The 16860-nt window shown below is 49.0% G+C and overlaps 1 protein-coding gene and 1 pseudogene across 1 annotated transcript in view; both read left to right on the top strand.

Annotated features, from left to right (window-relative positions):
* The first annotated feature begins 3066 nt into the window (after positions 1–3066).
* LOC130859718 (small nucleolar RNA SNORA70) lies at positions 3067–3213 on the top strand (annotated as a pseudogene).
* Positions 3214–3373: 160 nt separating this feature from the next.
* Positions 3374–16860, top strand: part of TMEM132B (transmembrane protein 132B) — a 277602-nt gene continuing 264115 nt past the window's right edge. The window contains exon 1 of the mRNA XM_057746462.1: positions 3374–3569. Within this exon, the coding sequence (XP_057602445.1) occupies positions 3374–3569 (196 nt within the window). The remainder of the gene's footprint in view (positions 3570–16860) is intronic.

Below are 16860 nucleotides of genomic sequence, written 5' to 3' on the forward strand. Positions count from 1 at the left end.
GATTCTTTTTAAAAAAATATTTATTATTTAATTAATTTGATTAATTAATTAATTAATTAATTTTGCGGGGGCTGTGTCAGGTCTCAGTTGCTGCATGTGGGTGCGAGCCTCTGTCTAGTTGTGGCACTCGGGTTTTCTTTTCTCTAGTTGTGGCGCGTGGGCTCCAGAGTGCATGGGCTCTGTAGTTTGTGGCACGTGGGCTCTCTAGTTGAGGTGTGCGGGCTCAGTAGTTGTGGCCTTTGGGCTTAGTTGCCTTGTGGCATGTGGGATCCTTAGCTCCCTGACCAGGGGTCAAATCCATGTTCCCTGCATTGGGAGGCAGAGTCTTTACCACTGGACCACCAGGGAAGTCCCGAAATTCTTAATAATACTTAAACAAGGGCTCCTGCATCTTCACTTTGCACGAGGCCCTGCAAAGTCCACAGCTGGTGCTGTGTGTCACCAAGGCAGTCCTCTCTGTCAGGGCATCTTTGGTTCTCTGTCTCCTGGCGCACGAGGGGCTTTCAGTATACAAGGGTGAGTCAAAAATTATCTTTGTGGCTTTGCAGCCAACAGAAATTTTAATATAACCGGAGTGCAGATAATTTTTGACTCACCCTTGTACATACCGATTGAATGGAATTCCTATCCCTGGGGCCAGGGCATCTTTTTCCGCCTCTGTTCTCTCCATCCAGCACCCGCCCACGTGGCGTGTGAGCTCGTATGTAACTGTGTGTAGTAGAACACTTTGGCTGAGCGTGCAGAGTGAATTCAGTGATGCTCTGTTTCTGTGAAAATCTCCATCCAATTCGAGTCCAGCAGCCAGCTCAGCTTCCATCCTTTGGGAACCAGCCTCGACTTGCCGTGTGGGCATCTGAAAACATTAACAAGGTCTTGCTTTCTGCAGCCCCTCCTCAATAGTTGGAGATTTTGCTGAAATTTGGCATTTACTTGACAGCAGGGAGCAGGCCCTCCCCTCCCTCCTGCTCAGAGCAGGTTCTCAAGTAGAAACTGCCTTCTGCCCTGGGTGGGGTGGGAGGACCGGGGCACAGGTGACAAGCGGGCTCCCGTGGGTATCTGGCTCCACACTGAGTAGGCACCTCTGCATACAGGCTCACGAGAGGCTCAGCCACTTCTTCCAGCAGAGACTGAGCCAGCCAGGGCCTGGACCCGACAAATCCTCTAAGCTGGGAATGGCTCAAGGTCGCGAACCCTTGCGAGGGAGGCACAAAGATCTTTTCTTCTAGCCCAAATTAGCGAAATTGTCAGGGGCTGTTGTCATTTTTCGGCTGAGTCCAAGGGGTTAGGAGTCAGGATGGACTTTCCTTTCTTTGGCGCTAATGACCAGGCCGCCTGGCTGTTCTTTCATCGATTAGACTCGAGATGAACTGAGACACGTCTTCTTTGTGCAAAGGGTCTCCTTGGTGTGGCGGCCGCCTGGGAGGTCTGCAAGGCCGGTGGGCTGGCTGGGGAGACCCGGGCTGCACAGGGCGTGGGTGGGTGGGCGCGTGGTGCTTGCAGGCGGGGTGGGGGCCGTTAGCGGGGTCAGGTTCTTTGGTGCCCTAGCCTGGCTCCTGGTGTTTTCCTCACTCCAAAGAGCATCCTCCTAGGCTTGCCAACTCCATCAGTCTCAGAGACCATGCATGCACGCACACAGAGCAGGTGGATTTGGGACTAGCAAAGGCACAGTACAATCGCAAATTGCAACTGATCAGTAATTTGCCTGGGTGAGGATGTGTTGTCTCCTACAGAGGACACACCGCGGGACTTCTTCCAAGCCCCGCTGCATTTATCTCTGCTTCCTCACTTCACTGTGCACCACCTTCCTCGCCCAGCTTGTGCTCTGTGTCTGTGGTCCCTGCTTGCCAATTATTCTTGGCGTTTTTTCAAGGGTGAGTCCCACAGGTGGCTTTCAGATGACATCCTTAGAAGCCAGTAGGGGCTCAGAGTGGGCAACCTGCTACTGCCTGGGTTCAAATTCTGCCTCTACCCCTGCTAGCTGTGTGGCTGTGACTGAGTGACTTGACCTCTCTGTGCCTCCATTTCATTGCTTTATGGAACCGACCATGGTACCTTAGCTTGTAGGGAGGGTGAAAACCGGTTAGTACATGTCAAGTGCTTGGGATGGGCCCCTGGCACAAGGTGAGTGCTGTGTAAATATTAAATACTGTTATTTAAATTCACCGAGAGATTTTTATTCTTTTTATTTTTTATTTTTTAAGCTCTTTATTGGAATATAATTGCTTTACACTCTTGTACCAGTTTTTGAGGTACACCAGAGTGAATCCGCTGTATTTATACATATATCCCCTCCCTCCCACGACTCCCTCCCACCTTCCCTGTCCTGGCCCTCTAAGGCATCACCCATCATCGAGCTGATCTCCCTTTGTTATACAGCAACTTCCTCCTGGCTATCGCCGTGAGATTTTTGTGGCCTCACAGGCATCTACGTAGAAGGAGGCTCCCTGCCTCCTCCTCCCATATGTAGTTGATGTACAAAAGCACAAGGCCACATGCATCCCTGGCTTGCCAGCCGGGCAGCACTGAGAAGGGGGTGACATTCTCAGCCCCTGTCCTTGCCTTTTCCTGGGCCAGGGGTGGGACACTGGCTTTTGGTCCTGGTCCTGCTCTTTCCGTGACGGGTGGCTGCTGGCAAATCATCCTGCCTCCTGGGCTTCCACTTAGAGCCTTCACCTTTTGGGGCTGCAGGGGTGGGAGAATGGGCGCTACTGGGAGGGGCTCCAGACCCGCCTCTGCTACATCCAGAAAGCTTTGTCTTTAGCGCTCATCTTTATTGGCTTCCCCGTAAGAAAGTTGTTCTTTCCTGAAACAACTCGGAAACTCCACTCTTAGGTAAGCGGAAATGCAAATAAATTGTAAACAAGGAGACACGTACAAGAATTGTTTCTTAAAACATTATACATCATCCCAGAAACTTGGAACCCCCTTTAGTATCCAGCAGGAGAATGAATCCATATGGTATTTCCATACAATGGGATACGATACAGTAGCAGAACGAGTGGGTGACAGCCTTGTGCATCACTAGACGTGAATTTCACATATACAATGCAGAGTGGAAAATGTGGATTGCAGAGGAATAGAGTATACTGCTAGTTACATGAAGTTTAAAGTTCCAGAAACAACCCTGTGTGCAGTGGCTGCAAACAGCAGCCTCCTCGATAGCGTATGCAGCCTGTTGCCTGTACGGTGGCCCTAGGGACTTTGGCGACAGCCCTTTCCAGGGGACATTCGTGTCTGGCATGCTGTCCCCAGTCTTGGCTCCAGACAGGTATAGCGTGGTGCCTTCAGAGACCCCCAGGGCACAGTGGCCAGGGTCCACGTTGGCCAAGTCATAATATCCATCTGCACCAAGTAGCAGGACAAGGAGCCTGTAATGGAGGCCCTCCGCAGGGCCAAGTTCAAGTTCCCTGGCCGCCAGAAGATCCACGTCTCCAGGAAGTGGGGATTTACTAAGTTTAACGCGGATGAATTTGAAAACGTGGTGCCAGAAAAGTGGCTCATCCTGGATGGCTGTGGGGTCAAGTACATTCCTAATCGTGGCCTCGGGACAAATGGCGGGCCCTGCACTCGTGAGAGACTTGGCGCTGTCCCCGCCTTACGGTTTCATGCCCATCAATAAATCCTACTTTCCTGTCAAAAAAAAAAGAAAATTCCAGAAACAATACAGTGTATCAGAGTGTAGGTAGTCCTTATATACTGTAATCAGAGTAACAAAAGAGGTAACCATGATGAACCCCAAGTTCAGAAAAGGGGTTCCTCTGGGGTTGGGAGGGGGGTGTTACTGGGGAGGGGGCCCAGGGCCTTCAGCTGACTTGTGATGATTTATTTCTTCAGTTGAGTTGTGGTACACGTGCATTCGTTGTGTTTCCAACACTCGTTCGTAAATCTTTATTTTGTTTGTTTAAAAAATTTTTATTTATTTTATTTTTGGCTGTGTTGGGTCTTCGTTGCTGCGCGTGGGCTTTCTCTAGTTGCGGCGAACAGGGGCTATGCTTCAGTGTGGTGTGCAGGCTTCTCAGTGCGGTGGCTTCTCGTTGTGGGGCACAGGCTCTAGGCGCACAGGCTTCAGTAGTTGCAGGGCGTGGGTTCATTATTTGTGGCTCGCCGGCTCCAGAGCACAGGCTCAGTAGTTTTGGCGCACGGGCTTAGTTGCTCCGAGGTACGTGGGATCTTCCCAGATCAGGAATCAAACCTGTGTCCCCTGCATTGGCAGTTGGATTCTTAACCACTGTGCCACCAGGGAAGTCCGTCTTTTGTAAATCTCAAATATCACATCATGTATAGTTTGTCTGAACAAAAGTCTGTAGAGCTAAAAAAATAAGTCTCAAAGGTACTGGCCTTTGATTTCCTCCCTGGCCCTGACCCTCTAGGATCCCCTGGGTGTCCCCAGAGGCCATCAGTGGGACCTTGATTTCCCCAGGCGTGTAGGGTGGTGCAGTGGTAAGAGAATCGGAAGAGGTGGCTGGATCGTCCTGGTGACTTTGAATAAGAGCTGGGTCCTCTCTGAGTGTCAGTTTCCTCACCTGTAGAATGGGGAGAATTCAGCCGCTGTAAGTAGTCGATGCAGGGACTTGCTGGGGTGATGGTGACCGTAAGGGCATTTGGCTCAGAGCTGGGTGCCTGGTGAACGTGCAGGACACGTAGATGCTGTTCGTGATGGTAATGGACTCAAGAGTGACAGGTAGAGGGAAGGAGGAGGGGAAGTAATGAGGACACCCCCCCACCCCCAGCGGAGACCTCTGCTCTTGTAGCTCCTGATGCCTCTCTGTCAATGACTCCACTGTCTCAAGTTCAAAGCCCCATAAGGACCAGTTGGTTTCCCAGCCTTCTCTTCTGTTCTGGTCCCACACACTGCTCCTTTTCTCTTGGCCGCAGGCTGACCCTGACCCATCGCAGATCCCATGGCTAATGGTGACCTCAGACTAACCTCCCCATCCTGCTGGGCCGGGCACTGACTCCGTGCTTCTCCTCGGGGCTGGACTGGGCTGCCGCCTGCTCACTGACTCCGGGTGGTGGGGGCAGCCTGTCTGCCCTGTACTCGTGGGTGAGCCTCTCTCTCTGACCCTAGAAGGCAGGGGCTCTGTTCAAACAGAGGAAGAGCAGAGGGGGAGCTTGCTCTTCAGGGGAGCAGCCAGATGCCCTGGGGCAAAGCCTTTCCAGGACCGCTTCAGCTCCTCTTTGCACGAAAGCTGGCTTTATCGGTCTGGCTGGCTGCCTGTTGCACACCAGGGTGTACGATGCATTCCACGTGGTCACGGGGAATAGAGTTTATGTGGGGTAGAGGAAACCTTCAAGTGAGAGAGGAGGAAGGGGGAGAAAGACCAGGCCCCATCTTCCCATTGGCCATGTGGAGGGATGTTTGGGGTCCTGGCATCCTATTGAACTCAGTGCAGGGTTTGCATTACATGGAGGGATGCTGCCAGGCTCACCCACTTTTTATTGGAACTGGGCAGAGAGAAGCCTTGTTAGTGGAGGAATTTCCAGGCGGTTTGATGCGAGGCAGTGTGCACTTGGAGAAGTCATCTGGAAATGCCAACAGCCCACACCTGGGAAGCCCAGGCCTATCCCTCCGAGTGGAGAGCAAAGCCCCCAGCCCTTCGGGAAGCTGAGCGTGTTGTCCAGTTAACCCTGAGTGGACAGCCAGGTCTTGACTGGACAGCCATGCTCCTTGTATCACCCTCTTGCTTTCCTGTGAGGCTGGCACCTAGATCTGGGGCATTATGTCTTGGTAGGTGAAATACTGTCTTCCCCAGCCCTCGGAGGAATCAGATACCCTTTTATTATCGCAGAACGCCCACTTTCATGATGGGGTCGTTTTTCTATGAAATGCTGAGAAGTAACTTCCTCGGTAAAGGTATTTTTGGTTTCAAAAGGTAGAAAACATTAGACAGGGAAGATAGGAATGTATGGGCTCCTATAGTTGAAAAGCAGAGTTGAAAAGCTTCAGGTGTGGCTTGATCCAGCAGTTCAAATAGTGTTACTGGAACCTAATATCTCTCCTTGTCTTCGATTTCCCTTGAGGATGAGCTTATTCTGTGCATCCCTATGGGGATGTAAAGCCCAGAGGGAATTAAGAGTTCTTGCCAAGTGTTTCAAACAGAAGTCCTACGCCTTCTTATCACTGACCTGTGCTGGGTCTCTGATTGGCCAGGCCTGGGTCAAGTACGCATTCCTGGAGATGAGAGTGGAATTGCAGCTACCTGAAATATGGAGAGTGGGAGGAGATAGTTCCCAAAGGAAAACTGGAGTGCAGTTACCAGCAGGGGGTAAATTATGATGCCAGGTTGTTGACTAACCACACACGTCCACAGGCATCCAAAAGGAAGCCAGCTGTCTAGGGCAGCACAGCTCATTGTCTCTGACAAGGACCTGCCCTCCCTTCGAAATGTCTCTGAGTCCTGAACTAAGCCTGCAGCCTTTGTTTGGGGCATTGGCTTGGACCCTGGCCTTTCTCCCGGAGCCCCTCCCTGGCACCGTATCAACAGTGGCCCAGCTGGTGAGGGGGTCTAACCCAGCAGCCTCATTCACACAGGAACCAGGGAGGAAATGGGAGCAGAGAGAAACTGCTGGTCTGTGTTAAATTTAGATTTATTCTGCTGGAGCTAATTGTAATCTTTATTTGGTCCCAAGTGATTCATTCTTATCGTTCTTATTATAGCGGAGAAAATTAATTTTTATTCTGCCATAAAGGTGGCTGTAATAATCTGGGTTCAGGGAGGGGGATTACTTTAATAAGATTTGCCACTAGGTTTTGAAACAGTCAGCTTTTATGAGCGTGGAGCAGGCCTGTTGCCGAGAAGACGCGACGGGGGCTCCGGGTGGGATTGCCAGGGTGAACTCAGCTAGGAAAAGGGACAGCTTTGTTTGCTATGTAAAGAGCGCAGGCGTCATTTCATTCTTTAAGTACAAGGGAGGCTCCAAGAGCTGGGGATCCAAGCAGACTGGCTTGAACGGAAGCAAATGCATTTAACCGAATCCCGAGCCTGCTCGTGGGACAAGGGAAAATGCCCTCAGAGATCGGGCTGGTCCTCTACGTGGGGACAGTCGGGATTTGGAAAGCACTCACCTTCTTTCCAGGGAGCAGGTATTACAGACCCGTAATCTCTCATCTGAAATTCCAAATCCTCAAAGCTCTGAAAACTAAAATGCTTTGGGTAGATTTTCAGCAGAGTCATTTGGTGGTAAAACCTCACCTGAGCTCATTTATAGCTTTACTTATGCCACTTAGGATGCGTATTCCTACCTTTGACTTTGGAACCATTGTTGGTTTGATACAAGGGAGCTGCTGCAGACCCCAGCAAAGATGCTCCAATAGGCAGTATATGCAGCGTGTTGCCTCCCTATGTCAGAAAAACGAGAAAGCAGGAGTTCTGGAAAACAGGTGTTGGGTTTCTATGAATATCAGATTTGTCAGATTTTTCTGATTTGGGGGAGAGAGATCAGAGTTCCTGATTTTTATGTGAACGTCCTCAATTTCTTTCTTTCTTTTTTTTAAGAATAAATTTATTTATTTATTTATTTATTGGCTGCGTTGGGTCTTCATTGCTGTGCGCGGGCTTTCTCTTGTAGTGGAGAGCGGGGGCTACTCTTCGTTGTGGGCTTCTCAGTGCGGTGGCTTCTCTTGTTGCAGAGCTCTAGGTGCACGGGCTTCCGCAGTTGTGGCACGCGGGCTTAGTTGCTCTCTGGCATGTGGGATCTTCCCAGACCAGGGATTGAACCCATGTTCCCTGCACTGGCAGGCGGATTCTTCACCACGGCGCCACCAGGGAAGTCCCTGAAAGCACTCGATTTCTATAGGTTAGTTTCAGATTCAGATTTTTTTTAAAATTATTTATTTATTTATTTATTTGGCTGTGCCAGGTCTTCATTGCAGCACGTGGGATCTTTTAGTTGCTGCATGCAAACTCTTAGTTGCAGCATGTGGGCTCTAGTCACCCAACCAGGGATCGAACCTGGGCTCCCTGTGTTAGGAGCATGGAGTCTTAGCCACTGGACCGCCAGGGAAGTCCCCAGATGCAGATTTTTAAGTATCTTTTGAAGACAGTAAAAGATCCTTGACATCATTAGCATTAGGGAAATGCAGATGAAAACTGTAACGAGATACCGCTGCATAACCAACGGGCTGACCAAGGTAGAAAAGACTGCCAGTATCAAGTGTTGACAAGCATGTGGAGAACCTGGAACTCTCTGCTGGTGGGAGTGTAAAATGGCGCAGTTGCTCTGGGAAGCAGTTTGGCAGTTTCTTGAAAAGTTAAAGAGACATCTACCCTATGGGTCAGCAATTCCACTCTTAGGTATCTACGTGAAAGAAATGAGAGAGGTTTTTTTTTTTTTTTTTAAAGTATGGTCCCTATATTTGGGAACTTCAGTTTCTTTCTTTCTCTTTCTTTCTTTCCTTCCTTCTTTCTTTCTTTCTTTCTTTCTTTCTTTCTTTCTTTCTTTCTTTCTTTCTTTCTTGGGGCTTTCTCTAGTTGCAGCGAGCGGGGGCTACTCTTCATTGCAGTGCGAAGGCTTCTCATTGCTCTGGCTTCTCTTGTTGTGGAGTATGGGCTCTAGGTGTGTGGGCTTCAGTAGTTGTGTCACGTAGGCTCAGTAGTTGTGGCACACGGGCTTAGTTGCTCCACGGCATGTGGGATCTTCCCAGACCAGGGATTTAACCTGTGTCCCCTGCATTGGCAGGCGGATTCTCAACCACTGTGCCACCAGGGAAGCCTGAGAGATTTCTTTATAAATGTTCCTGCCAGCTTTATCTGTCAGTGCCCCCAACTGGAAACAACCCAAATGCCCATCAGCTAGTGAACGCACGAACACACTATGGCCTATCCACACGATGGGATAAAAAGGAATCGCCCCCTGGTTCATGTAACAATGTGGATGAATTTCAAATAATTATGTTGAGTGCAAGAAGCTAGATGCAAAAGGCTGCATATGGTATGACTACATACATATATGAATTTCTAGAAAAGGCAAAACTGTAGAGACAGACAGCAGATCAGTTGTTGCCTGGGGCCGTGGGTGGGGATGGGGGTTACCTGCAAACCAGCACAGGGAATTTTGGGGCTCGATGGAAGGGTTCTAAAGCCGGATTGCGGTGATGATTACGCACCTGTACAGATACACATCGACGCGTACACTTAAAGTGGGTGCATTTTATGGAGTGTAACGTATATCTTAACAAAGCTATTAAACTTTGTGAAGACAAGGTACATTCATATGGTTGAAATTTCCAAAAGTATACAAAGAATGATAATGAAAACAAGTGATTAGGCTTGTAATAAAAAGAAATCTCGACTGCCCCGTATCCACCCAGTTTTCTTTTGCACCAATAATATTAGCTTCTCCCCAGTGTGTTCAGAGAGCTTCATGCATGGAAAAGCATATAAATATATCTTTCCCTTTCCATATACATATATAGGTATATGCACTCTATATATAGTTTGTTTTTCCCTTTCATATACTAGTAAACCACGAACACTATTTTACACCTAGTTTTTCCCACGTAACGTACACTATGTCTCGGAGATCTTTCTCTAACATCAAGAGCTGCATTTTTTCACCTGCTGTCATTCTGCTTCCCGCTATGCCTGCTCCACCCCTGACGCAGCTACCCTTCTGTTGATGAGTAGCTGGGCTCGTTTCCAGGCCTTGGTCCCCACAAAAAATGCTTGGCCGAATTGCTTCATCTCATGGTGTCTCTCAGCTTCCTCATCTTTCATGGGGCTCCTGGTCTCACCTGCCCCCCTTCCACAGTCGTGAGGGTGAAACGAACTCATCTACAGAAAGTGCTTAAATGGTACCTGACACACAGAAACCCTAGGTAAGGCGTTAGCTGGTATCGAGGTTGCTGGCAAGAGGGACCTTGCACGTCCATGTCATTTCACCTGTGTGCAGGTATATGAGGGTTAATAATGAGAAGTGCAATTAGTCAATCAAAGGATGTGTCCAGATTAATTTGGGGGGATTTTTCAGGCGGGCAGTCTCAGCCGCGCGTTGTTTTTGGATCTTAGTTCCCCGACCAGGGATCAAACCCATGCCCCCTGCAGTGGAAGCACAGAGTCCTAACCACTGGACTGCCAGGGAAGTCCCAGGTACAGATTAATTTTGGATGGATTTTGCCATATGATCAATTTTACACCTTTAAGTGGTGAATGAGATTGTGTCCCCAGAGCCTCACCAAATCGCAGTAGATCTGATCTTTTGGATGTTTGTCAGCCAGTGAGGTAAGAGGTGGCATCTCCCAGTTTGGGGAGGAAAAGACCCCCAACTTCAATGGGGTTCAAACGAAACTTTTTGGGCCCACTGGCATAGACTCTTTTCTACTGGAAATACAAAACAAGAGAGCCCTTCTGGAATTCTTTCCCCTGAGATAGCTAGTAAGCAGGGGAAGACCTCACAGCCTGTGGCACCGACTCCATCACGTTTACATTTTTGCAAATTGCATAAGAAATGCAAACGATTTCTCAGGACGCAGCTGCCATGTCCTGGGAACTTACGATTAAGGTACAAACACCAACACATGAAACCCAGAGAAAAGCACAACATCCCAGCCGACAAGAAGCCTTTTGAGTTCTCATCAAAACATGAATGTTCTGAGGCACTGTAAAATGCATGGCTATGTGAGAAGCATTCCCAATCCAGGCAGGAGGAGAATGACATGAAAAGCATACACTATGGAAAGTGGAGCGATTTTCTGGTTCCAACTGACTGTTTGAAACAAGTGGTCACATTGGAGAAATCATTGGAAAGTAATCTGTTTGTCAATGTATTTATTCATTAAGCATTCAATCAATGATTCTTGGAATGCATGGATTGTTCGCATTGGATAGTCATTGATCAGATTTGACATTTTGCAAAGAATTCCAGAACCACGGGGCCCCCGGTGTCTTATTGGAAGCTGGCTCGTTTTTATGATGTGAGAAGATGTTCACTTCTTGTATGTTTCTTTTTGTCCTTTTCTGAAAAAATAAATTTTATTTATTTATTTACTTATTTATTGGCTGTGTTGGGTCTTCATTTCTGCACACGGGCTTTCTCTAGTTGTGGCGAGTGGGGGCTCCTCGTTGCGGTGGCTTCTCTTGTTGTAGGGCACGGGCTCTAGGCATGAGGGCTCAATAGTTGCAGCACATGAACCTAGTTGCTCCACGGCGTGTGGTATCCTCCTGGACCAGGGATCGAACCCATGTCCCCTGCATAGGCAGGTAGATTCTTACCCACTGCACCCCCTAGGAAGTCCCAAGCCTGTCCCTTTGTTTTTGTTTTTTTTTTTTGGCACACGGGCTTAGTTGCTCCGCGGCATGTGGGATCTTCCTGGAGCTGGGATCGAACCCGTGACCTCTGCATTGGCAGGCGGATTCTTAACCACTGCGCCACCTAGGAAGCCCTGTCCCTTTGTTTTTAAAAGGACTTTCTGTTTTCTGTTTCCAATTTTTCATTGGAAGTTTCTGGCTGCCTGTCTTTTGATGGGAGTTTCTCCTCTTTCTACACAAGTCATGGAAACTTACAGGATGCCGTGGATTCGAGATGTGTGTGCGCAAGAAATCCTCCAATCAGAGGCAGGGACTTTTTTTTTTTAATTGGAGTACAGTTGCTTTACAATGTTATGTTAGTTTCTGCTGTACGGCAAAGTGAATCAGCTATACATATACACATATCCCCTCTTTTTTGGATTTCCTTCCCATTTAGGTCACCACAGAGCACTGAGTAGAGTTCCCTGTGCTATACAGTAGGTTCTCGTTAGTTACGTATTTTATTCCTAGTGGTGTATATATGTCAATCCCAATCTCCTAGTTCATCCCACTGCTCCCCCCTTCCCCCCTTGGTAACCATAAGTTTGTTTTCTACATCTGTGGCTCTATTTCTGTTTTGTAGATAAGTTCATTTGTATCCTATTTTTAGATTCCACATAGAAGTGATATTATACAATGGAGGCAGCAACTTGACCCAGCAGCTCAGACTGTTTCTCTAAGGATCAGGATTTGCTCTCCATGGTGCGGGCTCCAACTTATGCCCCTGGAGCTCTGAGCTCAGCGCAGAACTACATCCTTCTGTAGTTCCCAGTCTCTTATCCTCACACCACAGTGCTCCTGAGAAGAGGGGAGGTTTCTTTGGGGAGCCTCTGGTTGGGTCTAGAGAACTTGTAATTTTCTGCAATTTATATCTCAATGGCCTGCACTGGGTTATGTGTCCATTGATGACCAAACCACCAAGGTATCTCCCAAAGGGAGAGAAGAGAAATAGATACTGGGGAGGCAACTAACAAATGCCTAAATAATAAGAAAAAGACTTCGAAGAGTCCAGCAGTTGGCCAATCCCTGTGTCTTTGGACTTTGGAGAAATCGATTTGGGATCTGTTCATTGCGTTGGGGAGAATGAGTCTTTTCTTTGAGTGGTTGGTCTTGGGCTCAACAATCTGTATTTCGGTACTTCAGATTCTGCTGATAAAGCTACCTGCCCTTTTCATTGACCTGTATTTAATAAAGATGGTTTGAGCTCAAGATGGAGCACACTCTGACATTCAGTTGTCATAGCAACCCGGGTGGTAAACATCAGCTTAATGCTATTTAAAAGGGGGTGGTGGCAGGAATTAGACATTGGGGGGATTTGAGTAAAGCTGGAGATTTGGATCCCTAGTCTCAGCTGCAGATTCTACAGGAGCTATTTGGTGGGATGTCTGGGCAGACATGACTTCTAGCTCCACAAGTGATGTCGAAAGGGAACGGGTTGGAGCTACCAGGAGAGGGTTTCGGACCAGACCCTTTATGGCCACACTTCTTGAAAGAGTTGCCTGTTCTCGGTGCTTCCCTTCCTCGTGTTCTGCCCACTCCTCGGGCCATCCTTGTGCTCCTGGCCACCACACGCCACTGAAACTCCACTTGGTTCATCCTTGTTCATCCAAGCTGTTGTCAAAGACTCAGGCGCTTCTTGGGGAGGGGACCCTCCTTCTCAGAAGTCTCCCCAGCTCTCTGATGGCTTTTCTTTTTTTTTAAATTATTAAATTAAATTAAATTTATTTTTTTGTTTCCCATTACTTCAAATTATTTTTTTCTTTAAGAACTTTTATTGAGATACAACTGACATACAATAAACTGTATGTATTTAAAGTGTACAATTTGCTATTTTTTTCTTATTAGTAATGTATATACGGCAATCCCAATCTCCCAATTCATTCCCCACAAAGCCCCCCTGCCCCCCACTTTCCCCATCTGACGGCTTTTCTGACACAGGTCCACCTGCTTTTCCGCCCCTGCCTGGGTGCCCCTCAGAGCCTTCTCTTCAGGGCCCTTGTCGCCTGCCACAGCCTCACACATTAGGGGGTCTTTTCCGAGCCTGCTGGTGTCAGTCGCCACCTCTCTGCCGACAGCACCCACTCCTCTCCTGAGCTGCAGCTGCGCATCTAATGTGTGACCTCGTGGGCATTTCTGCTTCATGGTCCCACACGCATCTCAGGCTTGATATGCCCCAAGCAGAACGCATCTCCCTCCTCCAAGGATGCTCTCCCCTGCCTCAGTGACTGTCCCGTCCTTTTGCCCAAGCCCAGCCCAGCAGAGCTCTTAATTCTCTCCTCTCTCAGCTCCCTTTCTCCTCCCACCATAGCTAAGTAATTTCCTAGTCCTTTCAACATCACTCGAACCTTCTCTGCATCCTGATGGCCCTCTTTGCAGTAGAGAACGTGGAGAATCTGAGGATATCGAAGCTGATCAAACAAAAAGATAGGACTGTGAGATGGCGGGAACCACGAGAGAGGCAGCGCATTGCTGGGGGAGACGAGCAGTAGCCAGGGGGGCTCCTGTGTCCTGGTGATGTCCCTCACCAGCTCGGCCGTAGCAGCCGGGGGTCTTTGATAGCCCAGGGTTTTTCTTACGGAAGTTAGGAGATGTTGGGTGCATGCGGTATGCAAAGCAAGCGGGATCTAAATGGCTAAAACCATGTTTATTTGGGCTACATTTAAAGCAATTGCGTATGTAAAAAAATTGGGTTTGGCATCGGCGGTCTTTGGGCTAATGGTCTTAGCCTAGTCTCAGGAAGTAAACAACATGGGGGCAGGAGACAGGGGTCATCTTTGGTCCATTTGTATAACAAGGTCACCACCCTCTATGACTCGGACCTCTGTGTCTCTCTCTGTCTCGGTCATTCCTGCTTCCAGCCCATTCTCTATCATTCTGGCGTGATGGTTTACCAATTGCATCTGATGGGGACACGTTCCTATGATGTCAGCCACTTTAGAGGCTCCCTGTTCCCCCTGGGATGAAGTCCAGGCAGCATCCAGGGGCCTCCACCTGGCCCTGTGTGACCCAGACCTTCCCTCCTCTCCAGCCTGTCTGCCTCTCTCCCTCCTCCCCCACACCTGCTCCAGCAGGGCTCGGTGTGCCCCCTCTGGTCCTCTGCCGGTGCTGCTCTCCTCGCCCCGAACCCTCTTCCCACCCCTCGACCTGATTCATGCCATCCGTCCTCTGAGCACAGTGTAGTAAGTCCCCTACACATGAGCGCGTTCCCTTCTGATAGCATGTTTGTAAGTCCAACAAAGTTAGCCTAGGTACCCAACTAACACAATCGGCTATACAGTCCTGTACTGTAATAGGCTTGTAATGCTTTTCACACAAATAATACATAAAAAACAAACACAGAAAATAAAGAAAACATGTTTAATCTTACAGTACAGGACCTTGAAAAGCACAGTAGTCCAGTCCAACAGCAGGCATACAGGGGCTGGCATCGAGTGAACAGGCAAGAAAAGTGACTGACTGGAGGAGGGAGAGGAGGTGGGAGATGGTAGAGCTGAAGGATCCTCAGCAATAGGAGAGGGAGGGCAGGCTTCCGTTTCACTCACGCCTGACGCTGACGGCACAGGTGCTGGTTCCTTGCTGGGTTCAATTCTACCTACCCTCTTGAAAAACGGTCCGGTGATGTCTGGGTAGTAGCTCTTTTTTTTTGCGATCATAGATGACACGGTAGCACTGGATTGCATTCTGAACGGCTGCTGTAACCTTTGTGTACTGTTCTATGTTCGGGTCCTGTGCCTCAAAAGCTAACAGTGCCTCCTCCGCCAAAAATTCCCCTTGCCATTGCCTGCGTCGCGAATCTTCAGTTCTTCAGTTACTTCTTCATCCTCTTGTCTCTCTTCATCCTTTCTCTGGGCCTCCAATGCCATCAGGTCTTCATTAATAAGCTCCATGTGTTGCACAGCAAGGAGTTCAATGTACGCCAGACGTGTGAACTCTCTTACGTGACTGAACATGTGAACGCGTGTTCGCATCTTTGAAAGTTCGCAACTAGAAGGTTCGTATGTAGGAGACTTATGTCGTGGACGCCTGTGGGTACTGCAACAGATGACCACACCCTGGGAGTCTTAAAACAGCAGCAACCTAGTCTCTCACAGTTCTAAAGGCCAGAAGGCGAAAATCATGGTGTCGGCAGGGTTGGTTCCTCCTGGAGGCTCGAGGGGGAGTCCATTCCATGCCTCTCTCCTGGCTTCTGGTGGCCCTGGGTGTTCTTTCTAGGATGCCTTACCCCAATCTCTGCCCCCGTCTTCATATGGATGGCTTCTCTGTGCATGACAATCCCTCTTCTTTATCTTATAAAGATGCCAATCACTGGATTTTATCCAGTATGACCTAATTACACCTACAAAGACCCTATTTCCAACTAAGGCCACATCTTGAGGTTCCAGGCAGACATAGTTTTGGTGGATGCTGTTTAATCCACAGCAGGTCCCGTCTGCATTGTTCCATGGAGATTGCGTCAGGGGCCCCTCCACTGTCACGACCTTTGCTTTTCTTTACTGGAATGGCTTATGTATGTTCAGACCCCAAACTAGACAAAATTCTGGGGTCCATTGTCCCCTCTTCCTTCAGTGCTTGGCATAGGACTGGCCCATGAGAAGCACTGAGTGAATGCGTGATGGATGGATGAATGGTCATATGGGCTGAATGTTTCTGTTTCCACCCCCCGCCCGGTCCCAGTTCCTATGTTGAACCCCTAACCTCCAATGTGATGGTATCGGGATGTGAGTTGTGGGCAGGTGATCAGGTTTGGCTGAGGTCATGAGGGTGAGGCTCCCATGATGGGATAAGTGCCCTTATAAGGAGAGGAAGGGCCGCCAGAGCTCCCTTTCTCTGCCATGTGGGGATGCAGACAGAAGCTGGCTATGTACAAGCAAGGAAGCAGGCTCTCGCCGGACATCAAATCGGCCAGCACCTTGACTTTGGACTCCCCAGCCCCAGACATTTATTGTGAGAAAATAAATGTCTCTTGTTTAAGCCGCCCCGCCTATGGTATTTTGTTACAGCAGCCCGCACCCACTAGGGCAGTGGGTATGCCCGATCCGTCTCACCTGATGCCCACAAACCCCAAGGAACATCTTCCTGTCTCCCTTTTCCTGTGTTTCTCGGGGTGGGGGGTCCTGGGGTGTTCACCATGGTGACCAGCTGGCCGACAGGTGGGCTGATTTTCCAGGCAAGGTCACCTTCTCTGGAGCCCAGATTCCTCCCCTACTCCTTGGGTTTGGGGGCTAGGGGGCTTCAAGGAAGCTAGGAGCATGGGCAGGGCCTGACTGACCTCTGACTGGATGGACCGTAGGTGATGGGCTGTGTCTTTCCATGGGGGTGGTTCCCTAATAGACGTCTCAGTGCCGGGTGGTCCTGTCCTCATGTCACTGTCACCATGCAGGCTGGATTCACCCCTGTTGGGATCAATGTTTTTACATCTTCCCCTGCTCCGGTCCTCAGCACTCAGGTGGTCATGGAGAAGGAAGAATAGGGACAGTTTTTGAGTCAGAGACGGTAGAGATTTCCTCCTGGAGCAAATAGAACTGAAAAAAAAAAATGGGAAGAAAAGCCCTTTCATAAAACCACCAGAATTTCC

This window comes from Hippopotamus amphibius, chromosome 8 (genome assembly GCF_030028045.1).
Source record: "Hippopotamus amphibius kiboko isolate mHipAmp2 chromosome 8, mHipAmp2.hap2, whole genome shotgun sequence".
Taxonomy (NCBI): domain Eukaryota; kingdom Metazoa; phylum Chordata; class Mammalia; order Artiodactyla; family Hippopotamidae; genus Hippopotamus; species Hippopotamus amphibius.